The sequence below is a fragment of the Dermacentor variabilis genome, chromosome 11 (genome assembly GCF_050947875.1).
Source record: "Dermacentor variabilis isolate Ectoservices chromosome 11, ASM5094787v1, whole genome shotgun sequence".
Classification (NCBI taxonomy): domain Eukaryota; kingdom Metazoa; phylum Arthropoda; class Arachnida; order Ixodida; family Ixodidae; genus Dermacentor; species Dermacentor variabilis.
In genome coordinates, this window is record NC_134578.1 from 52,150,218 (window position 1) to 52,176,374 (window position 26,157).

Sequence of the window (26,157 nt, forward strand, 5' to 3'; positions counted from 1 at the left end):
TGGCACCAGGCATATCTTGTAAAAAAAATCAAATTATGGGGTTTTACGTGCCAAAACCACTTTCTCAGTATGAGGCACGGCGTAGTTGAGGACTTTGGGCGACCTGGGGTTCTTTAGCGTGCACCTAAATCCAAGCACGCGGGTGTTTTCGCATTTTGCCTTCATCAAAACGCGGCCACCATGGCCGGCATTCGATCCCCTGACCTCGTGTTTAGCAGCCGAACAGCATAGCCACTAAAAAACCCCGGCGGGTATCTCTTGTAGAGAATACGCAGGAGCTCTTCTGGGAATTTAGCTGAAGACTATTCTCATTAGCAATTTTTACAGCTTGTCATTACCTCGCTGAACACATGGCTGACAGATTGAGATGTTACGTGAGTTTGATTTTAACTGCACGTCATCAATATATGACCCATAAAATAATTTCTGTGGAATATATGAACACACAGCATTCATTTTGACAATAAAGAGGGTGCTGCTATGTAAGCCACTCTAAGGTATTCCAGCTTCGTGCGCAAATCGCCGAGACAATGTATTTACAATGCAACACGGAATGTGCGGTTAGAAAGGTAGCTTTCAGTTAAGCTAAACATGCTTCCACAGATTTCCATTTTTGAGAGGCCTGTCAATATTCCGTAACGTCAGGTAGTATTCTATGGCTTGTGAATATCGAGCAATAGTGAGAGAAATAATTGTTTGTGAATGAACGCATGGCGAATGTTTCCCTTAATGCGGATGACATGGTGAGTCGTCTACTGGCCTTCCTTAAATCCACACTGGTACTGGTGAAGCAGTTTGGTAGTTTACAAAAAAATACAGAAGACGACGATTTCCCTTTTTTTCAAGACCTTGCAAATACAACGTGTGCGTAACGTTAGTACCTTGTTACTAATGATGGGCCTTTGGCTGTTTCAAACTTGAAAATACAATAGCTTCTTTCCGTGCAGAGGAAAGGAATCCGGCAACCCACATGGCATTGAAACGTTCGAATAGCGTGCTTTCAGTGTCAGCGCGGAGGTGTTCAATTACGTCATAGGGGATTCTGTCAGGACCCGGTGCAGAGCTCTTGCGTACGTTCAAGAATGGTCTCTTCTCTATGTAGTCAAAAGCATGGTTATAGGGGTGATTTGCCCTGCATTTATGGCCGAGTGCCTTGAGTTAGACCATTTCTTCGTTTAAGAAGGTGTAGAAGAGTGGATCGAGCTAGACACACTTTAGAAATGTTCACCAAGAGCGTTGGCATTGTCTTCTAAGCTGTTTCCTTGTTTACTGACCAGGGGTAATGAATGGCTTTTCGGCCCATTTAACCTTACTAAGCCATTCCATACTTTCGACTCATGTGTGTAAGATGTTATGCGAGAGAAAAACATTTCTCACCTAGCCCTCTTGCCTCTCGGCGCGTCTGCCTTTCCTGAAATTTTACAAGTTTCAATTCTACAATATTTTCTGCAGTTAAGGAGCGATTTAGTACACCCCATGCTTTATTTTCTTTTTTTTCGCAGCAGAATGCAGTCCTCATTCCACCACGAGAACCGTCTTTTACATGAGGTATCATTTGTTCGTGGAAGGAATTTTTACGGTGCGTCAAGCATAAAAGCAGCAAAATACGCTGCCAAGACATCAATACCGAAATTGTTGATGAAATCTTGTGTTAAGTAAGTTTAGTGCTTAAAAAAATTCCAGTTAGTCGATGCCATTTTGCAACCGGGAGCGTGAAATGGGCTGTCATGTTGTTGTACTGAGTTCAGCGTTACAGGGAAGTGGTCTCTCTCAAATGTATTCTTGACGGCAATCCATACTATTTAATGAAGGAGGGCCGCAGTGCGAATCGCCAAATCTATGAAAGAATATGAATTGTGTTGCATATTGTAGTAGGTGGGCCTTATTTATCACAGAGGCACGCACCAGAGATTGCCAGGATGTTTTCTAAAGTCGACCACTGGCATCACACTGGGAGTCTCCCCACAACGTGCTTTGAGCATTAAGATCATCACTGGTATTGTATGATTCCTGGAGCTGGTAAATCAGTGTGCAAATTCTGTTTTACTGCTATGGTAATGAGGTCGTATGTAGGTGCAACAGATGGTTGTTATTAAAGAGAATCACTCACACAGACGTCAGCTCGAGGCTCATCAAGAGAGAAAGATTCTGGCAAGCGACAGACTCATCTACAACTATTGCTACACCTCCACACTAGGCAATAACGCCGTCACGATCTTTGTTTAAAGTGGTATATTGCCTTAGAAAGATTGTGTTTATTTTAGGTGTGTTTCGAGAACAAACAGCACCTTTAGGCTCAGCCTACAGAGGAGTTCATTAACATCGTCTAGAATGTGGAGAAGTGCGCTCACGTTCTATGGTAGCGTTTCTGTTTATATATGGAGAAAGAAATTTGTACTGGTGTGCCAAGAGAAGGAAAAGTTAGCTCACAGGGTCATTTCCCTTGCCAATAACACGGGATTTGTCTTCCTTGCCGCAGCCCTGAAAATCGCTGCGGTCCTTCGGCGCCGGCTACGCCATCTGTGTAGGAGTAGCGTTCATTGCCTCTTGCGAGGCGCTGCACTACCGCTCTAGTGAGCGGTGGGTTCGTCGTGAAGGACTCGCTTTAACAGGTGAAGCCTAGGAGCCTACCAAATCGGAAACCGATAGGCCGTGCTTCAGGGACGGCGACGCATTGCTGGCATTTGCTGTCGCCAAGGAGGTGGTGGCAGGCCCACAGCCACTATTTGTGGGCCGTACAGATGCCGGAGTCGGCTGCGACGTAGCCCCATTCTGCGCCACGTCAATAGACCCTGCGGTATGAAGGACTGAAACACGCTTGCACGCTTCTTAGAAATCAATATTTTCCGTTATTCTGATAGTTAATATGTCCTTTTCTTTTTTTTTCACGTAGCCCATGATGGTGACAATGCTGCATGTTCACTATCGCAGTTCTGACAGGGAAGCGCCCCACTACAATTTCCAGAGTTGTGTTCAAGGTCTCCACATTTCGCGCAGGTCAGTCGACCTCAACATTGTTGCGACACATGGCCGAATAGTTGGTTCTTGAACCATGTGCATGGGCGGGAAATGTAAGCCGTACTCTTGTCTTTTTCTACCTGGTTTCTAGAAAATCTGACAGTACAACCGTTGTAAAGGTGAGTATCAAATACTTTGCGGGGTTTTTATTTTCAAGCTTGAATATTATTTACTGCACTTTCATAAAATTCTAGTCTTTCCAGTTATCCAGAAGGTCCTCTTCAAGCAAGCTGACAATATAATCTTCTAAAGTGACTCCTGTGGATGTATTCTTTATCGATGTGCTGTCACTGTGATGGGAATGTCATGAAAGGTCACGAGCTTTGAGATATTTCATAAAGAAGCTTGTCGCGAACCTCAAGTACGAGGTCGGCTCTAGCCATTTTGTTGACCTTGTAGCCAGGGTCCAGTGCTTCGGTGAGACACTTGGCAACGAGAAATAGGGAAATGGTTTGCACAGTATTTTTCGGGTTTTCGCTTTGTATGATGTGATAGCGGGGAAACATTTTTCTGCTTTGGACAAAAAAAGTTCAATATTTCCCCAGTGCGTCCTCTTTCGGAAAGAGGGTGGGGCGGTAGTTTAAGGAATGAAGCGGGTGCCATAAGTCCTTACCTAATTTCGGCCGCCGTGCTACCCACCCTCCATCGAGGCCAACAAGGGGACGTGACAGGAGCTCTTGCAAAAGAAGACCTGCCGATGCCCGCTGCACACCGCTGCTCTAACCAAGTACTACGCCGCCAAGAACGGTTAGCCACACAAGGTTAACCCTTGCCACCAAGATAAATGGGAAGTAAATAAAAGATAAAAGAAGTCAGTACAGTATTGAAAGAGAATTGTAAAGAAAAAGAGCGTGGATTTGAGAACGAGAAAGGGTCACTGTTGATCTATCCCGGGTAGGCTTGTCCGAGCATGCCATGTATGTGAAGCAGAGGCCAAAGAGGAGTGACGTCTCAGTCGAGGCGCTTTAAAGGTGCAAACACGTGGTATCGGCTCAATCCCCATGATTCCCTTTTTTCAGTACACGGCTAAGCCTCGCCCGGCTACACGCGGGAAGGTCTGACCTCCATGTGCTCGGGTCCGTGGTTTCACAACACACCGAACGCTGGCTGACGCCGGCACCCATGCGGGGTACATGTATTTGGAAACTACATCAATGAGTGTGACACGTCAGTGAGGGCAGGCTGGAGCAGCGGAGCGCTATGTCGTTGATGGCTTTCTAAAGAAAGTTGCGGCCTTGGTTGGTCCATAGTGGAAGTGGGTTATCATGCACTAAAATCTCGTCATGAAGTGGAAACTTCACGACGACTGTAGCACAGCTAGTTGGAAGCACTGTTGTTATTACATAACGCGTCCCGTAATCATTAGCGGTGACCACCCACCCGTTTCCAGAAGCAGAGGTTGCAAAAGGACTGAAAAGATGAAATCTTACCCAGAAGAAGCACTCAGCTGGGACTTAGATCTGAAGAAAGGCCCGAAAAGCCGAAAGCCGATACGGAAGAATGCGTTTGCTGGGACTTTTATCCATGTTAGTTATGTTGAGCTCTGCATAGATTGCTTCTTCTGGCGTTGACTGAGCTCGCAGGCAATGATGCAGATCGCATTGAGCGGACGAGGCAGGGCAAGAAAAAAAGCAGTGCGAGAGTCACATTTGGGAGAGTCGCCAAGATGCCCAGTAGTTGGATCGTAGTGAAGATCGTGGAGGAGGGATGTGGCAGAAATGTGATGCTACTGCTAGAAAGAGGTGGGAGCCGTCAAGGTACACGTTAAGATGCCGCAACAGAGAGTGAAATGTGCACGCAGGTATCTCTGGCAATGATTCAAGCCGCTTTTTTAATTGAATCAATGTGGCACGGCGGCGCTGCTTGTCATCGGTGTGTAAGCACTCAAAGACAGAAAAGACGTATTACATTTTATTACTGCCTGTAGAGGCGGCGTCGGCCACAGTATAGTGAGGTAAACTATCGGCGGTGTGTGGCAAGCACCCCTTCTTGTAGATATTTGAGTACAAGTATGCTTGTAGGTGCAGCTGGGCGAGTAGGCCATTAGCATATTTTAATATTGACTCAGAAAGGGCGTGGAAATTTGTAACTACTGTGATTGGTCTGTTGAATAAGTAAGGGTGAAACCTTGCAATGGCCCACTCAAGTGCAAGGTACTCATTGTTAGTATATGAGCAATCTACCTATAAAGCAGGCTCAAGCCTGCTAAGATGGGCTTTAAAACATTCATGTCCGCTTTGACGTTCGGCCGGACAGCGCCTACGCCGTAACCATGTTATTATTGTGTACCAGAAAGGGTCACGTAGTGAGGAGGGGGAGCGAGCTGGGAGAAAATGTCGGCTTCTTGAGGCATCGCAAATACTGAATCATGAAGTGGCCTCGCAATTAGTACAAAATTCTTTATAAAGCGTCGAAAATAAGACCATACCCCACGATACCTCGAACATCTTTGGCAGACCTTAGTAAGGGGAAGTTGGTCACAGATCAAATTTTGCGTGTGTCGGGCGGCACTCTGATAGCCTCCACGAGATGCCGAAACATGGTAATTCGGCAATGTCTAAAACAGGATCTTGTAGGGATTTAACAACAGTACGGCACGGCGAAATTAACTTCAAGCACAACGGAAACACGGTCTTGGTATGTATAGAACGTGGGTGAAAACCCAATGACATTGCCTACATAACAGAGGCATGTGGATCCTTTCAGCCCTTGAAGCAGAGAGTCCATCATTTGCTTCAATGCGGCTAGGACACGGCGCAGTTCAAATTGCATAACGTCGAACTGGTAAAGCTCATTAAGTGTGACGAACGCTGTTTCCTCCAGGTCCATCGCGTGGGAAGCAGAGCAAAAACCGATCTAAGTAGGCATCTTCATACATGCGATAAAGGACCTAATAAATACATCGTCCAAGGTAGCCGTCTTATTAACGTTGTTGAGGGATATATAGTTTTCGCAAAAGCATCACGATGCATGCTTTTAAGCAAAACATTCTTCGTTTCATATTCCATGCTTTACCCTGGCTCCGTCGGTCTGTCTGATCGTCGCTCGTTCGGGGGGTTCTTGACTAGTATATTCGCACGCACTTGACAAAATTGAAGCGTGTTTCGCCGAGTGATTCTAGCCATGCACAGCAGCCCGATGCTTTAACCATTAGGTTCCAACCACTTGTACACTACTCTAGTGCCAACACCAACCAGCTCTTTGCGATGGTCCCCGCATGGTAGTGATTATGGTTTTGATATTATGGCACATACCCAGAACGAGGCATCGGCCAGGAAATGTTAAAAGTCACATAGGTGTCAGCAGATGAGTAATTCTGCATAATTTTCATACTATGACACAGACCCACAAAGAGGCATCAGCTAAAAGCGTATTCGTCGGTTCACATGATGATGATTTTCTTCATGATGTCATGGTTTCCATATGATGATGATTTCCATACTATGGCACATACCCACGAGGAGGGATTAGCCGAGCGGGCAGTACATATCCCGCAAACGCCAACTGGCCCATTGAAATGATAGCCGCGAGTTGAATGATGATTTCCTTTACTATGGCGCCCCATAACATGAAAGTTGCGGCTGGGTTCAATGAAAGCGCTGACAAGTGGACAAGAGCGTTCCACTAGGTATTTGAGGGCAACAATGGATTTGGGGAAAAGGCGACACTGCAGCTTCGCCTCCGGAAGCTGTGCGGTATAGTTTTTCGTTGGGAAACGGTTGCTTTAGGATGACGAGGGAAAGCGGTGGTGCGTAGGTGCACGAGATGAACGATGGTGAAATGTAGGAAACTGAGCTCATTGGGAACCTCAGGGACCATCCTCAGGCAATTTAGTTGCAAAGGACTCGGTGCAGATAACATCGAGAGCTTAAAGAGGTAAAAAGACCTTTTAAGAGCAGCTCACCGTGAACGAAGATTTAATTACACATGACATTGAATGTGAACAATAACAATCACATCTTCAACAGCAGCTACAAGCACAGTATAAACATAAAGCATTATTTAATGTAGACGAGAAATCACGTAGCGCATTCCATGTGCACGAATTGTTCCCAAGCAATGTTTTTATTTGTTTGTGTACCGCGGTTTTCCCAAAGATTTCTTTCCAGTAAAGTTAGTTTTTATGTGGTCTTTCCAGGAAACATCCGCTCAATATTTATTGAAGAAATCATAGATAGTGCTCTTCTACCCAGCATACCCTTATCATTTGTGATCAGCTATAGTAGCTTCATTGCTTTTCTAAATATGTTGTTGCCTTTGAAGCAATGTCGGCGCTGGTGGTGCCACACGTTCAAGCCGAGGAAAGGCACTGTTCGGTGCCCCCGACACCCTTCTCACGTAGGATAGGTGTGACAGTGCGCGATAGCGAGGGCGGTGAAATCGTGTGTGTAGGCCGCTTATTGTGAGCTGAATAACAATGTAAATGAAAACAGACACTCACTTGTAATTGGGACAGCAAGCCATGAAAAAATTGCAAGCATAGTGTTGCTTCGTAATTTCATACTCTTGTTAGATATATACAACCTGACGCCTCTGCAAATAGAGAGAGAAAAAAAGAACGCAAAGCGCTTCATTTCCGCCTGATATTTTACATGCTCGCATGCTCCAAATACGGACTTTCCGAAATGAAGGACTTGGGGTTATTTCTTGTAGGCAGCAACAATTGTGTAGAAAAAATAAATTTGAGTTGCTTTGAACCGTGTAATGAGTTCTTATCCAGTGTAAAAGAACGCTATGGGAAGTCGCTGTCTATATAGTTGGCAGCAGTTTACAAGAACTACAACTGTTTGAGATCGTGTGCGCCCTCTATCTTTAACACAAATATGTAAGTTACGCGCATTGAATATCTGTAGCAATTATATAATGACTGGTGTATGGAGATCTAGCCATTCACACTCAACATATGGTAAATTCAAGGTGTATTGATTTCCTTCGTACGGAATTGTAAAGTAATTTTCTCGCAGCTTCTAAAGCTCTTTCTTTTGAGACTTTCTATAAAGATTTGTCATCTTACAATCAGTAAATTTTCTAAAATGTGATTGATGTTATTTCCTGGGAATTCTAGACAGCATATTTCATGCAGAAGTTCAAAATTTTCTATTGATACTTGTCTACATAAATTCACTCATTCACAAACAGTAAATGTTCAATGCAACGAGTATTGACATGTTTTTATACTAAATTCAATAGAATAATATATTTTTCTTATATATCCACATCCGCGCCTGAATTTCTTATAGCAAGCGTTATTATTTTCTCTGGACTTGGTGTGTACTATGGCAGAATAACCTGTTGAAATTTCGTAAAAAGGAATAGTTTAATTGCTTCTATAACTTTTTACTGGCTAGGAGGTACCCAGCAGTCCACGAGGGCCAATAGAGCCGCTTTCCTTCTATCAGGCTTGTACGCGCTTGAATTGCCTTGTAGCATTAAGAAGTCAATTTAGTTCATTTTCAGCGCTCCTTTTTCTATGCGGGTCACTGTGTCTCAGGTGTGTCTAAATAAACCCCAGGTTTGCAAAGCAATACGTCGTCGTTCTATGCGTCAAAGTTGTCGCGTTTCACATATAACGCGCGATTCAGTTACGGTTAGTGTTTATGACCGCGCCGAAAACCACTCGAAAAAAAACTTGCAATATCATAATCACCATGGTCATCATCATCATCAGCCTGCTTACGCCCACTGCAGGGCAAAGGCCTCTCCCACACTTCTCGAACAACCCCGGTCATGTACTAATTGTGACCATGTCGTCCCTGCAAACTTCTTAATCTCATCCGCCCACCTAACTTTCTGCCGCCCCCTGCTACGCTTCCCTTCCATTGGAATCCAGTCCGTAACCCTTAATGAGCATCGGTTATCTTCCCTCCTCATTGCATGTCCTGCCCATGCCCATTTCTTTTTCTTGATATCAAATAAGATATCACTAACTCGCGTTTGTTCCCTCACCCAATCTGCTCTTTTCTTATCCCTTAACGTTACACCCATCATTCTTCTTTCCATAGCTCTTTGCGTCGTCCTCAATTTAAGCAGAACCCTTTTCGTAAGCCTCCAGGTTTCTGCCCCGTAGGTGAGTACTGGTACGACACAGCTGTTATACACTTTTCTCTTGAGGGATAATGGCAATCTGCTGTTCATGCTCTGAGAATGCCTGCCAAACGTACCCCAGCCCATTATTATTCTTCTAATTATTTCCGTCTCATGATCCGTATCCGCCGTCACTACCTGCCCTAAGTAGATGTATTCCCTTACCCTTTCCAGTGCCTCGCTACCTATTGTAAATTGATGTTCTCTGCCGAGACTGTTAAACATTACTTTAGCTTTCTGCAGATTAATTTTTACACCCACCCTTCTGCTTTGCCTGTCCAGGTCAGTGAGTATGCATTGCAATTGGTCCTCTGAGTTACTAAGCAAGGCAATATCGTCAGCGAATCGCAAGTTACTAAGATATTCTCCATTACCTTTTATCCCCAATTTTTCCCAATCAAGGTCTCTGAATACCTCCTGTAAACACGCTGTGAATAGCATTGGAGGGATCGTATCTCCTTGCCTGATGCCTTTCTTTATTTGGATTTTGTTCCTTTCTTTATGGAGGACTACGGTGGCTGTGGAGCCGGTATAGATATCTTTCAGTATTTTTACATACGCCTCGTCTACACCCTGATTCCGTAATGCCTCCATGACTGCGGAGGTTTCGACAGAATCAAATGCTTTCTCGTAGTCAATGAAATCTATATATAAGGGTTGGTTATATGCCGCACATTTCTCTATCTCCTGATTGATAGTGAGAATATGGTCTCTTGTTGAGTAGCCTTTACGGAATCATGCCTGATCATTTGCTTGACAGAAGTCTAAGGTGTTCCTGATTCTATTTGCGATTATCTTAGTAAATAGTTTGTGGGCAACTGACAGTAAGCTGATCGGTATTTAATTTTTGAAGTCTTTGGCGTCCCCTTTCTTATGGATAGGATTATGTTAGCGTTCCTCCAAGATTCCGGTACGCTCGAGGTCATGAGGCATTGCGTATACAGGGTGGCCAGCTTCTCTAGAACAATATGCCCACCATCCTTCAACAAATCTGCTGTTACCTGATCCTCCCCAGCTGCCTTTCCCCTTTGCATATCTCCTAAGGCTTTCTTTACTTCTTCCGGCGTTACCTTCGGGATTTCGAATTTCGAATAATCTCTATAGATCTCCTCCGCCACTTGAACTATCTTATCCATATTAGTAATGATATTGCCGGCTTGGTCTCTTAACGCATACATCTGATTCTTGCCAATTCCTAGTTTCTTCTTCACTGCTTTTAGGCTTCCTCCGTTCCTGAGAGCATGTTCAATTATATCCATATTATACTTCCTTATGTCAGCTGTCTTAAGCTTGTTGATTAGCTTCGAAAGTTCTGCCAGTTCTATTTTTGCTGTAGGGTTAGAGGCTTTCATACATTGGCGTTTCTTGATCAGATCATTCGTCTCCTGCGATAGCTTATTGGTATCCTGTCTAATGGAGTTACCACCGACTTCTATTGCGCAACCCTTAATGATGGCCACAAGATTCCACAGATAACCACTGAAAAAAAGCTTCAAACATTGCCCTGCGAGAATTAGTGCATTTCTTGCGCCTACATCTAGTACAATATTCTTCAAAATTCAATGATATGACGTTCGTGTGACTATGTCGCAGTCATAATGTGTATCTATGCTCGATCAATGATGCACCTTGAGTTAATGTCAGTTTGTGCTCTGCATTGATTTTAGCACCTTAGCAGCTTGGCGCAAGCCACTGACCCATAATATTAGGACATGGTAACCCCAGGCTACTTTTGTTCTTAACGCTGCAGTGATTTTCATTTTTGATATGGTATTCATCACTAGTAATCGTGCTCTTATACAATAGAGACTGCGGAAACCTTATATTTTGCCACCAAGTTGCTTCTTCCGTGTAGAAATGGTGTTCGCAGTCCTCCAAAGAACGGGTAGAATGTGCAAGGTGTCTCGTAACAATTATGGCTTGCTTCACACTACCACCAGAATGAATTTTTCTACGAGAACAATAAACTAGGCGAATAACAAGTAAACGAACTCCTTGTTTGTTTTCATTGATATTTAGGAATGGTAAACATATGCAACCAACTTCTCTCTTTGCTACTTGCCGTGGTTGCTCAGTGGCTGTGGTGTTGGGCTGCTGAGCACGAGGTCGCGGGATCGAATCTCGGCCACGGCGGCCGCATTTCGATGGGGGCGAAATGCGAAAACACCCGTGTGCTTAGATTTAGGTGCACGTTAAAGAACCCCAGGTGGTCAAAATTTCCGAAGTCCTCCATTTCGGCGTGCCTCATAATCAGAAAGTGGTTTTGGCACGTAAAACCGCAAATATTATTATTATTACTATTCTTTCTTTGCAAACATTTCGCTTGGTATGGGATGAGCTACTGTCATGAACTCTAATATAAAAAAATAACTCAAGCAATATTTCCAGTGCTACAGTAGGTGTAATTGCGTGCCAATCTGGAGACAGACTACAGGTAAATATTACGAGTTTTCTTTCTTTCCGATTTATTAGCCAAGAGTTCTTAAATGCGTACCATATACAACACACCATGCGGTACGGGGATGAGCAGGGCATGCAGCCGACTAACATGTTGAAATACGGTTGCGTAATGTCGTGGCTTTTCGAGCAAATAAATTCAGATTTTTAGCTGTTTTAATTCACTGTACTCTAGCAAAACGCTGAACACTATACACACTCTAAAATGTGTTTGGGGTTGTAGGGTATCAAGTAAAAGAATTTTCTTGGATGGTTAGGAAACAATTTTCAAAAGCTTTGATGATAACTCAGCGAAATTTGCCCTACCTATTTTAAATACACGTGGGTGGCCTCTTAATCAAAACAAGAAGTGTCACTGTGAACATTCCTTCGGGAAATATTCCCTAAGGCTGAGGTTAGAATATTAACCCACTTTTCAGATGACCGTTACAATGAATAGACAAGTTTCAAACGAAAGAACGTTGCTTGAGGTTCATTAGGTGCGACGTCCTTTCGGTAACTCACAAAAATAACCTTAAAAAAATTGCTGCTTGTTGAGAACACGTTTCTTATGCGAACAAAAACCTAGTCTTGAAGAAAAATAAACTCAATATTGTTTTTTATTCAAGATGAGCCGGTGAATAAGATTTCATCGCTGTAATATTCTGCATTTCTTTCTTCCGATAACATGTCGAAACCGTTTGTGATTCTTCCGCCTTCCACTTTTCCCTACCCTCAGCAGGGACACATATCAGTCTGCTTTGGTGATTCATTCGTATTCCACTCTGCTCAGTACATGACATAAACAGTGCTGGTGTGACGCGGAGTACCTCGAAGACTTTATTTGTAGCATTTTCCCCAACATTAGGATAGCTTAGGGCATCCCTATACAACACTTTTCTGTGGTTTCTAAAACTTTTGGTCGGCAAAGCAAGTGAACTTGTTCGAAGACTCGTCCCTGTTCTGAGTCAGCCCAGCGAAAGACTTTCTGCAACAGTCAAGTTCAAATACATTTTCGCAAAGTGATCGTAAAAGAACAGTTGGGAGTTTTCGGAAAACAAGAAATTAGGAAAGACAAACAAAACGGGCATAACTAGTGATAACTGATAACCCCATAGACGTAAACAACCATTTACTTCCTGAAGTATTACTGATTTTAATAACTTCCTTTGTAAAGCGTGTTTATTATTTATTTTTCATTCTTCTGATTGGTATTCTCAAAGAACAGAAGAAAGGGCAACGCAGAAAAATCACCAGGAAGCTCTTACGCTTGCACGAAAGTCGGAATAGCCACAGAGGGGCATGCTTGGCGCCATTTCTGAATGACTTAGATTGCGAATACGAGCTCGTCACTCCGTGAAAAGGTGTACCAATATTTGGAAGTGTTAGTGATCATATATATATATATATATATATATATATTTATATATATATATACATATATTATAAACAAATAATATATAAACAGTTATAATAGGTGCAAAGGTACCCGCTAACAGACAGACGCTCAACCAAAGCGACAAACACACACACACACACACACACACGCACACAAATATATATATATATATATATATATATATATATATATATATATATATATATATATATATATATGTATTAGGTTGAGCGTCTGTCTGTTAGCGGGTACCTTTGCACCCATTACAATTGTTTAGACCCACGTCCAATGTTTTTTTTTTCACTGTGTAGTCTTGCCCTTGCCATGAGCCTGCGCTAATGGCACATAAATGTAAACTTTGTTGCCACACTTGCATTCTTTTTGATCACGCTTCGCTTCTGTAGGCATGCCCGCTCGTAACTGCTACATTGACTGCCCTATCAAGAATGAAAAACCATTTTGAACCTTTAACACACATATGCTAGTGTCCTGCTCGTAGTACACTCCCAATCTGTAGTTTATTGACATAAGCTTTGTATGGGCAAGGTTTGGTATGCGTGTAGTTTGGAGTTATTGCGTAACGAGATCTCCAACGTCGCGGATTTCAAGACTTCGCTAAGGGTGCCGTATATCTGCAGAAAAAGTGACAGAAATTGTTCGAAACGTAATTGACAATTTGTGACATTGTGATTACCTGCTTATAAGGAACAAAATACGAGCGTTGCAGAATATATACGCTTCGTAATTAATATTTCATGACCTACGATGTTTGTAACAGGCAACTACACACGGGATGCTTGGAAGATTGGGTGTGATTTTGCGACCCTTTGAAATATGCGTGCTGGATGTCCTTTGAAAGTGATACTAATGAAATCGCGAATTCGTATCTTTCTCTTAAACTGTTCTGTTCCTTGATCAGTATTTAGCAAACAAATCCCCAGAAAGTCTGAACATAATTTTTAACTATACTGACACTTCTGAGGAGGTGCCCTCAGTAGCACGCATTATTTCACCTGGAAATTACGCTACGGCAGGAACGGACGAAAAAAAAAACAGCTATGAGTTTGCCACGGGAATTCTCTGGAGATCCCATTTGTTACTGAAGCAGTTGGCAAAGCTTCGCAATCCAGTGATAATCGCAAAGTTATCACTAAGAAACGAACAAAATGTAAAAAAAAATTCGCAGACAGTCAGTGATAGCGTCCCCTGAATTCATTTTCCCAGCGTATAGTCTGGCGGCACTCCAATTCATAAGTAAGTTACCGCGACTACAAGCATTTGAAAAGTTTTTCGTACATGGAACTGGTCACCTTTCTATTATATAACACCAGCTGTTACTTATTGCAGAACAATTGAAGATTACACGATACCTGAGAAACTAAGAAAAGCCTGAAGGGGCTCCATCTTTCGTGTGCCTTTTCTAGAGTGATACAGTGTTAGTAAAACTTCCTGGAAGTAATATTGAAATGTTGGCCGCCAGCTTTCGATCACCAGTTAGATCTTAGTTCCAAACTATTTCTTTGTCACTGCAAATGATACAGTACATTTGCAGGCTCGTCCAACGCTCACGGCGTGGAACCCATGCACTTGTTGTGACACTGGATAGAAAGCAATTCAAATGTCATGGGGAAGAGTCAAAGCTTCTTCTTTTTCGTAATCACGAGATACAATACTTTCACGGGTGAAGTGGAGAGACTACACCAAAGCATTGCATTGCAATAGGTTGTATTCGGCGCTGCTTACACGCCTTCTTGATGCGTGTGAACGAATTCTTTCGAGCACTAAAGGGTAGGGAGTGATAAAGCTGACCTGCTCGCGTTCACAAGTCTTTTGGCAGTCATATAAAGACGTCTTACATCTACTTTCATTTTGCAAGACAACAGTTTGTTGCCACTGAAATGAAAAAATAAGCTTGCGTTTTGATAAATGTGACATCAGAGTACAAAACAAATATCTTAAATTGGGCATCTGCCTAAGCTCCTAAATATAGGATGGCTCAAAATCAGTCCTTTCAAAAATGTTTTGTCAATTAACTGATGATAATGCATTCTGACGCTTCCGAAGGAGTTTCTATAAAGAAAGTGATTTTTGAATTTCCAGCTTGTCAATGTTTAGCGTATATGCATTCGTGAAGTCCTGAGATATAACCGTATATTAACGGGTATAGTGACATGTATAGTGGCATGTTAACGGGCATGTTTAATCGCGATAGCGTTAAGGAGCTCGTGTCGTAGAAAAGCTGGTGTCATGGGCGTCGATGAAGTTGGCCGTGAGCGAAAAATGGCGGAAGGCAATTCATAAATAAAAGCAACTTGGAAGATTGTCTGAGTGTGAGACGGAGACGGTACCACTCAGCCATGTCTTCGATGGCTCAAAGTGGGACAAAAGCGGCGCTAGTTAATGTGGTGTTGCCTTAGAAACGTGCCGTAGAAAGTTATACTTCGGTGTATATCGGTAATTATGAGCATATAAATTACAGAAGGCGCAGTTAAACGCGTAGCGAAGTACGCTTCCGCTACATTTCTTCTGCGCTTGCCGCACACGCAGAGCCATCTTGCGGCAAACACAGAAGACCTCCTCCTCGCAATGTACGGCGCTGCCCCGACAATTGGCGCACCACTCGCCCGCGTCTCCCCTTCATCTCGTTTGAGCGCACTGGGCCCGTGCGGGGACCCGTGCGAGGATGCCTCAATACCCTTGCCCCCGGAGGGGCGTCTGCGCAAGCAGGCGTTTGGTGTGTTGCGACACCACGGACCCGAGCACACGAGGGTTGGACCCTCCCGCGTGTAGCCGTGCGCGGCTTAGCCGTGTCTGGGGAAAGGGGGATCCTGGGGGTTGAGCCGATGCTGGGTGTCTGGACCTTTAAGGCCCCCCGGCGGACGCAACACACCCCTTTGGCCTCTGCTTCACATAGACGGCCCCCCCGGACTGACCCACCCGGGGGAAATCGGTAGTTGCCTTTTCCTGTCTCTCTCTCCCTCCAGCCTTCGTCTTTCTCTCACTTTTCATCTTTCCTGTCTTCTCCTTCCTTCCGCTTACTTCCATAGTTTCCAGGCAGCAAGGGTTAACCTTGTGTGATTAACCAACCTAGGTTATTTCATATTTGGTTATAGTGATGACGTACAGCTGGCGTTTACAGGACCTGTTCTTACAGTCTCTGTAGCGTCCCCTTGTAGGACTCCATGGTGGGTGGCTGGCGTTATTGCCGAAAATTCAATTCCTTTATGGCAACATCCTTCCCTCCACTTCCTGATCGCCCTCAGAAAAGAGGGCGCACCGATGATTTATTCCAGTTTTTTGGTCGACAAAAAGAATCCTTCCCTCGTTTTCACGTGATCCACTCTGAAAAACCAGCAAAACAAGTGCGAACAATCTCCCCGTTCCTTGTATCTAAGTCTCTTACCGAAGTTTTTGGTCCAGGATATAAGGTGTCGAGGATGGCTAGCGGAGACCTCCTCCTGGAGCTCCGCGATCAGAAGCAATTTGAAAAACTGCCTCAGCTAGTATCATTTGGGGAGACCCAAGTAGTAGTAACCCCGCACCGCACGATGAATACTTCCCGCGGCGTTGTCTCGGACGATGATTTGCTGGAGCTCTCTGAGGCTGAGCTCTTGGAGGGCTTCAGCGAACAGAATGTCATAAATGTCAAAAGGATCAAGATAAGGCGAGACGGTAAAGAAATTCCGACCAAACACCTAATACTCACCTTCAATTCAAGTGTCCTGCCCGAGTCAATCGAGGCCGGGTACATCAAGCTTCGTGTACGCCCGTATGTGCCAAATCCCTTGAGATGTTTCAAATGCCAACGTTTTGGCCACAGCTCGCAGAGCTGCCGAGGCCGCCAAACATGCGCCAAATGCAGTGCCCTTGAACACGCAAATGAAGAATGTAAGAACTCTCTACACTGTGTAAACTGTGATGGGGATCACGCCGCGTACTCACGGTCGTGCCCATCCTGGAAGAAAGAAAAAGAAATCGTAACGATCAAAGTGAAAGAAAATATCTCATTTAAGGAGGCACGCAGGCGGGTTGCATACCTGCCAAAGAAAAGCTTTGCCGAAGTGGCGCGTCAGGGGGCAGCGTCACAACGGCCTCCGGCGGCTGTCCGACCCACAAGCAGTGAGTCGGCAGTCACGCCATCTGCCCCCGCGACGGTTGCAGCTAGCGCTGCTCCGTCAACCGAGGAGAAGGAACCATCGACCCCGAAGGAGGGCGCAGCCGAGGCTGCCTCAACTTCCGAGGTTCCTTCATGCGCTGGCAACGGCCGGCGTAGCCAAGTCCCTCTGGGAGCCCCATCGACCTCCGGGCTGGTGGGCGCAGGGGTCTTGCCCTCCAAGGCGGGACTCCCTCTGAAATCTTCCCGCTCGCAAGCGCACGTGTCCGGCGCCTCACAAGAGGCAATGGACACTACACCCATCCTCAAGGCGCACCAAGCGCCTAAGGAGCGGCGAGGCTCCCTCGAACGCTCCAGAAAGAACAAAACCCCTATTACAGGGCCTCGAAAGGGTTCTGTAATCTAAGGCATCCCGTCCGTTTCCGTAAACACAGCACCAATTAATTTTAAATATGGATACACAAATCATTCAATGGAACATTAGAGGTCTCCTTACAAACCTTGATGATTTGCAAGAACTCATCCGCAAACATAATCCAAAAGTGCTGTGTTTACAGGAAACACATTTAAAATCCAGACACGCAGACTTTCTCCGTACGTACGTTACGTTTCGTAAAGATCGCGATGATGCCATCGCATCATCGGGTGGTGTTGCGATTCTCACACATAAAAGTATAGCATGTCAACCTTTACAGCTTCGAACGCCCCTTGAAGCAGTGGCGGTGCGAGTTGTTCTGCTAAACAAACTCATCACTATTTGCTCGCTTTATATACCCCCACATTACAAATTAACTAAACATGAATTTCAGTCCTTTATAGATGAACTGCCAGAACCCTATGTTGTTCTTGGCGACTTCAATGCGCACAGCTCCCTGTGGGGCGACTCTCGTATAGATGCGCGAGGTCGTCTTGTTGAACAGTTCCTTTTTTCTTCCGGAGCGTGCCTTCTCAATAAGAAAGAGCCCACATATTACTCTCTTGCAAACCGATCCTTTTCGTCAATAGATCTTACTATAGTCTCCCCGGCTGTACTGCCTGAACTTGAATGGGAAGTTACCGACAACCCTTACGGTAGCGACCACTTCCCTATACTGCTAAGATCACATAAAGAAAACGAATATCCACCACACGCTCCTAGGTGGAAGATTGAGACAGCTGATTGGGAGAAATTTCGATCTCTAACTAGTATCCCATGGGCTGACCTGTCTTCATTAGGAATTGACGCTGCAGTCGAGGTTTTTACAGCATTCATAATAGATGTCGCATTTAAATGCATATCAGAAGTAAAAGGCTTGGCCTGCAAACGGCGTGTCCCATGGTGGAACGACGATTGTAGGATCGCTCGTAAAAAACAGAACAGGGCGTGGGGGTTGCTACGCGCTTCTCCCACTGCAGAGAATCTAGTCAACTTTAAAAAAGTAAAATCCGAAGGTAGGCGAACCCGCCGACAGGCCAGACGAGAAAGTTGGCAGAAGTTTCTATCGAGTATTAACTCGTTCAGAGATGAGGCGAAAGCCTGGAACAGGGTCAACAGCATAAGAGGCCGACAAGCACATGGACTCCCTTTGGTAAACACAGAAGGCGATACCCTACAAGATCAGGCGGACTCGCTTGGGGAGCACTTTGAGAGCGTGTCAAGTGCCACCCATTACTCTCAATCCTTCCTAAAATATAAACAAATAGAAGAATGCAAGCCACTCATCAATAAATGCCGACAGAATGAACCGTACAATTGCCCTTTTAGTGCTGCCGAGTTGAAAGCTGCCTTGAGCGCATGCAAGAGTTCCGCACCAGGATCTGATAGAATCATGTATGAAATGCTCAAAAACTTACACAATGACACGCAACTTACACTACTCACATTTTTCAACACCATCTGGGATGCAGGGTACCTTCCAACCGCGTGGAAGGAAGCCACTGTAGTCCCTGTTTTGAAACAAGGCAAAGACCCTTCCTCAGTGGCAAGTTACCGCCCGATAGCCCTCACAAGTTGCATTTGTAAGGTGTTCGAAAAAATGATAAATCGGCGACTCATTCATTTCCTTGAACAGAGCAAAATGCTTGATCCTTATCAGTGCGGCTTCCGAGAAGGGCGCTCCACAACCGATCATCTCGTGCGTGTTGAAGGGAATATCCGGGACGCATTTATACATAAACAGTTCTTCCTATCGATATTTCTCGATATGGAAAAGGCGTATGACACAACTTGGCGTTACGGAATCTTAAGAGACCTGTCAGAAATGGGAATCCACGGTAATATGTTTAATATAATAAAAAGCTATCTGTCAAATCGTACCTTCCGGGTAAAAGTCGGCAATGCACTCTCACGTCCTTTTTCGCAAGAAACGGGTGTACCCCAAGGAGGCGTGCTCAGCTGCACGCTATTTATCGTGAAGATGAACACGCTCCGTGCTTCACTACCACCCGCCATCTTTTACTCTGTCTACGTGGACGACATTCAAATAGCTTTCAAATCTTGTAACCTCACAGTCTGCGAGAGACAGGTACAGCATGGCCTGAACAAAGTGTCAATGTGGGCAGACAAGAATGGGTTTAAGATCAATCCTAACAAAAGCTCTTGTGTTCTTTTTACAAGAAAGAGAGGACTTATCCCAGATCCTTGCATAGAACTGCGTGGACAACAGATACCTGTAAACAAAGAACACAAATTTCTAGGTGTCATACTTGACTACAGACTCACCTTCGTCCCCCACATTAAACATCTCAAAGAAAAGTGTCTAAAAACAATGAACATAATCAAACTTCTATCCCAGACTACGTGGGGTAGTGACAGGACGTGCTTAATGAATCTCTATAAAAGCCTAATTCGATCACGACTAGACTATGGCGCCGTGATTTACCACTCTGCCGCCCCGAGCGCACTAAGGATGCTAGACCCAGTCCACCATCTAGGAATCCGACTGGCCACTGGCGCTTTCAGAACGAGTCCCATACAAAGTTTATATGTAGAATCAAATGAGTGGTCACTTCATCTGCAGAGAACATACATCAGCCATACATATTTTCTGAAAGTCCACTCAAACCCCCAACATCCCTGTTTTAGTACCATTAATGACATGACATGTGCTACACTCTTTCGCAATCGTCCGTCCGTAAGACAGCCTTTCTCGCTGCGTGTGAGGGAGCGTAGCGAAGAAATGCACGTTCCACTCCTCGAGCTTCGCCTAATGCATCCAGCCAAGCTGCTACCTCCTTGGGAGTGGCAGCTCATACAATGTGATATATCTTTCGTGGAAGTCACAAAGCATGCTCCAGAGATTGAAATCAAGATGCATTTCCGTGAACTCCAGCACAAATACTCCTGCACGGAGTTCTACACAGACGCATCAAAGTCACACGACGGGGTATCCTATGCAGCCGTCGGTCCATCCTTCTCGGAATCCGACGTACTGCACCCGGAAATTAGTATCTTTACGGCTGAGGCCTACGCACTGCTCTCGGCCGTAAAGCATATAAACAAATCACAAGTCCCGAAATCAGTTATATATACGGACTCCCTCAGTGTTGTGAAGGCCTTGATGTCTTTCTGTAATCACAAAAATCCAGTATTTATTGAACTCTACTCCGCACTGTGCAAAGCATATATATCTAACCAACATGTGATCATATGCTGGGTGCCTGGACATAGGGGCATCGAGGGAAACGTTCTAGCCGACCAGATGGCCACATCAATCTCATTGCATGCAATTAATCCTACTGCTTCGGTCCCTGTCACAGACTTGAAGCCTTTCTTAAGAAGGAAACTACGAAGCCACTGGCAACGCATGTGGGACGAAGAAATAAATAATAAACTGCATGTAATAAAGCCACAATTAGGTTTCTGGCCTCTTGTAACAAAATGCCGCCGGACAGATGTGCTATTCTGCCGCCTAAGAATAGGACACACTTTTGGCACACATAACTTTTTACTCACGGGAAACGAGCCTCCAACCTGTGGTAGATGCGGGGAGAGGCTGACCGTCCTCCACGTCCTACTGGAGTGTCGGGAAGCCGAACCCGAAAGAAAAAAACATTTTCTCTTAGCATACAGGCACCACATCCCCCTTCATCCTGTTATGTTACTTGGTCCAGAACCACTCTTTGACACCAACGCCGTCTTAGGTTTTTTGAAAGATGTTGTGTTGCATGTTATTAGCCCCACACGTTCGTAGCGCTTCCTCTCTTCTGAGGATGTCGCTGCGATAATTATTTTGAATAAGCACATGCCTCTAGGCCCTTGTGGTTCAAGGGCTCTGGCGAGGCTGTAGTGCTGTAAGCAATTTAACGTCTCGCATATTTTAAACAATGCATCATTCTTTTACGATGGATTTTAATCTTCACAGTCTTCGTCATTAATCATCGCCATAATTTTATAGCACGTAGATTTTACGCACTTTACAGCGACTATTTTTAGGCCACTTTACAGCCAAGTCACATCTTCCATAATACATCGTTAACACCACCATTTGTCATGGCGCTCTTTGGCCATACCTGGCCCTTGCGCCATAAAACACTACACATCATCATCATCATCAATACCCTTGCGTTTAATAAGTTTTCTCCCTCTATCCCCTTCCAACTTCCAGCGTGCGTTACGCGAACTCTCGTGTTTACGCGACGCGGCTCCCCTTTCCGCTCACAGCGCGATTTCTAGGTGCAGCGTCTGATGCGGGACGCCTTTGACGTGTTCGCTGCGTCCTAGCGCGTCTGGTGGGAAAGCGTCCCCGGCGATGTGTGCCGTGCTGCTGGCGAGGAGTCATGCGTGTGCGTGGAGCTCTCAAGCAAGATAGAGGACGATCCCATCGAGGCGTCAGCCCGATGATCGCGTCCGCCTTCATGGCGCGTCGCGACCCGGCTGTCCGTGCCGATCACGACGTTTGGCTCACGTAGATCGTTTCTCCCTCCGAGACACCGAGTCGTTTGTTTAGTTCCGCTCGCTCAGGCGCACGTTTCGTCTTTGTGTGACTCAAGAGCATGCCGAGCGAATGAGTTTGCAGTGCGAACACCGTGCGATAACGCTATCGCGTTCCACTCTTGAAGGCGGAGCTTAAGCGTCTTCCAATTTTTTTTTTCAGATATCATGTGAGGTGTAGCTTAAAGCATTGAATGGTGTAGCTTAATAAAGCATTGTCAAGTTCTTTCGGGCGCTCGCGTCCTTAATATTTTGGCGCACAAATAAGAAAGAAATCTTGGTGCCAAAAAAACTCTAGCACGAACTCTGGTTTTCTTAAGGCTTCGGGTGCTTCAACAGTGCTGCATTTGCAGTCATGTTTCTTAGGTTACCAATGACACCTCGGCTAGGAAATATCCCGCAGACGCGAAACACAACTATACCACAGAGATTACATACCGCGTTTCTGGGATAGCGGACCCTATTGTGCGTATTGTTGCCCAACTTAAGAAAGCGCACCGGTAAATATAGGTTACTTACTCGTCTGCCGGCTCAAGAGAACAAAGAAACAGTAAACCATTTAGCGCGGCCTCTTTTTATAGGGGCGATTTGTAGACTAAAGCCCTCTCATGAGTAGAAAAATATCGTTAACTTAAACAAGTTATGCGCAAAAGCTGCAGACGAATGTCAGACAAGCAGGAATAAGAATATTTTCTTCGTGTATCTCATTAGGGAGCATTATCCATAACAACGTTCGCTGCAAAGACTCATTAGGAGTATATGGAGTGACCTTATTGTATTTCAGTCCAGCCGACCTCATAGTGCTTAATGAGCTGTCGTGCATGTGATATGGCTATTAAACAAACCGCAAGCATTTCGCGGAGGCAGCGCGAACTGAATATTCAATGTCTCCTGCCTTGTGACGCTACTCTTGATGATTCATTAGATATTCATTAAGACCCGTGTTCTCCCCCTTAACACAAGAACGTTTGTAATAATTGTTGAACACATTTTAAAGGAGAAATACCTTAATAAATGTCAGATGGAAAATGTCAGAGCTGTTCATCATCTTTATGGGCAAACTGCTACGTTAGCATGCAAATTAAGTAGTGCAGTGTGCAAACTGTTTTCTCTATAACCACAAGTGCTTACATTGTCGCGGCCAATTTTTTATAGGAAATGTTAAAGGTTCCTGTACGTTTCTTATATCCTAAGCAATTGCAGAAAATGCTTACGGCTTGCCTTCTGTATGCTTAATTAACCAAAATAGACACTGCACTATAATATGGAATATGGGAAACCCTATTGAGGTCCAGAAAGGCGCGTGTTAGAGCGCAGCGGGCGACTCATAACGTCGTGACCGTCAGGCCAACCCTGCGCCTGCTCTGCAGGCCTGCTAGACGGCCCAGGGTCGATTGGCTAAGAGGGGGCAGCGGAGGGTCGCCTCCCATCTGGTCGAGGCAATGTCGGGACTAGTGTTCGTTGCCTTGCGCTGCCAGAGCAGGTGCGCTAGCGTGGCTATGTCCCAGCAAGGGGGGAAAGCGTCGTTAGGGCCTACCTCGAGATAAATTGCGTGCAGGGTGCTGAGATTAATGTGCGTCTCCGTCTGCAGTTGTCTGAGCGTAAGAGTCTGAGGCCTATTAAGTTTGTGGTGTGGGCGTGGGTGCACACTTCGCCTGAGGTAATAATGCTGGGTAATTTCGTTGTACGTGGTGGGTGCGTCCATGTTCACCGCAACCTCGTTGTCGCGGAGCCGTTGCCCTGAACCGGCGCGGTCGGTTAGCGCAGGCGCCACCTCGTGCGCAGACTCGTTGGGGTTCGAGGGAGGGCCCGCGACATGTCCAAGGTGTGCGGGAAACCAGATTAGTGCGCGGTGCTTGATACCGTCGCCGCCGCGCGACCAGGGCACGCGCAGGACTTGCTCGGTGACGATCCCGCTCTAAAGAGTTTTGATTGCCGACTTCGAGTCGCTGCACATGACATCTCTTTCGCCGTCCGGCATGACCAAGGCGATGGCCAGATGCTCGGCCGGGTTGTCGGTGCGGACTAGTGAAGATTGGCGACTTGCTCTTTGAGCTCGAGGACGACAGCGGAGAAGGCGCGGCCCCCACAGTACACCGCTGCGTCGACGAAGCTGACGTTGCGCTAGTCGCTGCGGATTTTCTTGAGAACAGTGGCGGCTCTGGCCCGTCGCCTGCTGCGGTTATGCTCAGGATGGACATTCCTCGACATCCGCGCCACGGTGATGAGGTCACGGGTCTTGTGGGACTGCTGCCTGATCTTCTCGCTCACTGTCCGTGGTATCCATGAAAAAGGACCGTATGGAAGAACAGAAAGATGGATAGAAGGTCAAAGAAATTGATGCCTCACAGGAAAACTATGGGGGCACCTGAGCAATTCTTATTATGCGTAAATGCGACCGTTGTGTTAACCGCTTGTCTGCTCGTCGAGGACATGGGGGTGTTCGTTGCCTCGTTGCGGCCACTGCAGCTCGCCGTGCTCGGTCCGCAGCCGCTCGCTCTGGCTTTCGCGTTGTCGCAGGCTGGAGTGGTGAACGTTGTTTCACTGCAGCAGCTCGCTTCGCACGTTCCGCTGCTTATCGATGGTCTCATACTTCGTCGGCAGTGAACTGGCACCTCCGGCCACGTTTTCCTGTCTTGCCTGATGATGCAGGCGCGAGCTATTCAAGTCACCTCGTGAAATACCCACCAGGAAGAGTCTAACTACGTGCATAACCTCGAAGATATTCACCACTGCCGCCTGTTGCAAAGGTGACGCAATGCAGCGGCGACGCTGCATTGCGTCACCGTGGCGGTGGGGCAGGGGATTGAATCCTCAACGCGGCCAGCTTTCTTTGATATGTGAAAGTGACATAATTTGTGGGACATTTATTGGTTTTGTAAGTGACATTTATTGGTTTTCCAGTAGGAAAACCTTGATCTTATTATGAGGCAGACCGGAATAATTCAGACCACCTGGGGTTCTTTAGCGTGCACCTAAATCTATGTACACGGATGTTTCCTGATTTCGTTCCCATCGAAACTCGGCTACTGTGGCTGGGATACGACCCCGCCACCTTGTGCTCAGCAGCGCTACACCATCGCCACTAAGCAATCATGGCGGGTCGTCGAACAATGAGTCCAGTAATGCTCTAGCATTAAAGATGAAAGAATTGCGTCCACATGTCCAGAAAATTTGACTGTTCAATCCGCGTTGGAGTATTTGTACGTACGGGAAATTACCTAAACGTCCTCCCTGCCACTGAACAGCCACGTGAATGCTCAAGTTTTATCTGCCAATGAAAATATTGTACAGCAAATTCATTTCGAAGAAGCAAGGCTCCTCAATTAAACTCTATATTTTACTATAGGATAGTTTTCAGTAAAATGCGAACGAAAACTACTTTTTGGAACCTAGGACAGTAGTCATGCCTCGAAGATGTTTATTGTTGTGCACCAGATAGGTGGTGGGACCGCACTGCACCTGACAACAATAGTGGGACCGCACGCGCACGCACGCACGCGCGCACGCACACACACACGCACACGCACACACACACACACACACATGCACACACACACGCACACACACACGCACACACACATAATACACTGCCGGAGCTACTACACAGATTCTTAGGGATGTCAGGCTTGACGTGTTGATGGAGGATTTCAGCTCCGCAAACAGTAACCGGTCACTGTGTGGTGAAGTGGGGCAGAGCCCTATTCGCAATTTACGAAGCAATAGATCTGGTCGTTGTGCCTGAACCACCTCAACCTCTTTAGTCGGTGTACTAATTGCACGCAGCACGCAAGGCAACTACTTTTTGGGCAGAAGGAACAGCTCTTTGGCAGCTGGGTTCTCACTACGCTGGCAAGATTAGGAAGCGCCACTAGGTGCGAGGCAGGTGTCGCATCGCGGTTGAGCACGTGACTAGAGCGACAGGATGGCGTCGTGCTTCTTGGCTTAACTTTTACCGTTCCGACTGGGACTTACACAGAGAAACTCATCAGGAAGATTGGTGTGCTTGCAGGAGGTGATGATCATACAGCTGTCGTCATGTGTTGTAATGCCCGAGGCCGAACCTATATAGGGAGCGGGCATCGCAGAGGAGTGGGCCTATCCCGAAGACAGTGTGTGTCGCATGTAGCCAAAACAGTGCATGTCACAGAACGACCCCTACAGATTCCACATAAAGTACGTGTCTTAAACAAT

General features: G+C 45.7%; 1 protein-coding gene across 3 annotated transcripts in view; it reads right to left on the bottom strand.

Annotated features, from left to right (window-relative positions):
- LOC142564345 (uncharacterized) overlaps nucleotides 1-22,540 on the bottom strand; it is a 72,994-nt gene extending 50,454 nt beyond the window's left edge. The window contains exons 1-3 of one of the 3 annotated variants that reach the window (XM_075675315.1): nucleotides 22,483-22,540; nucleotides 20,986-21,046; nucleotides 7,460-7,551 (exon numbers count right to left, since the gene is read on the bottom strand). In XM_075675315.1, the coding sequence (XP_075531430.1) occupies nucleotides 7,460-7,551; nucleotides 20,986-21,046; nucleotides 22,483-22,522 (193 nt within the window). In that variant the 5' untranslated portion in view covers nucleotides 22,523-22,540. Of the gene's footprint in view, nucleotides 1-7,459; nucleotides 7,552-16,089; nucleotides 16,137-16,643; nucleotides 16,893-16,974; nucleotides 17,802-20,985; nucleotides 21,047-22,482 lie in introns of those variants that run through there. The other 2 variants (XM_075675317.1, XM_075675316.1) reach the window with 2 other exon arrangements.
- Between the last annotated feature and the right edge of the window lie 3,617 nt (nucleotides 22,541-26,157).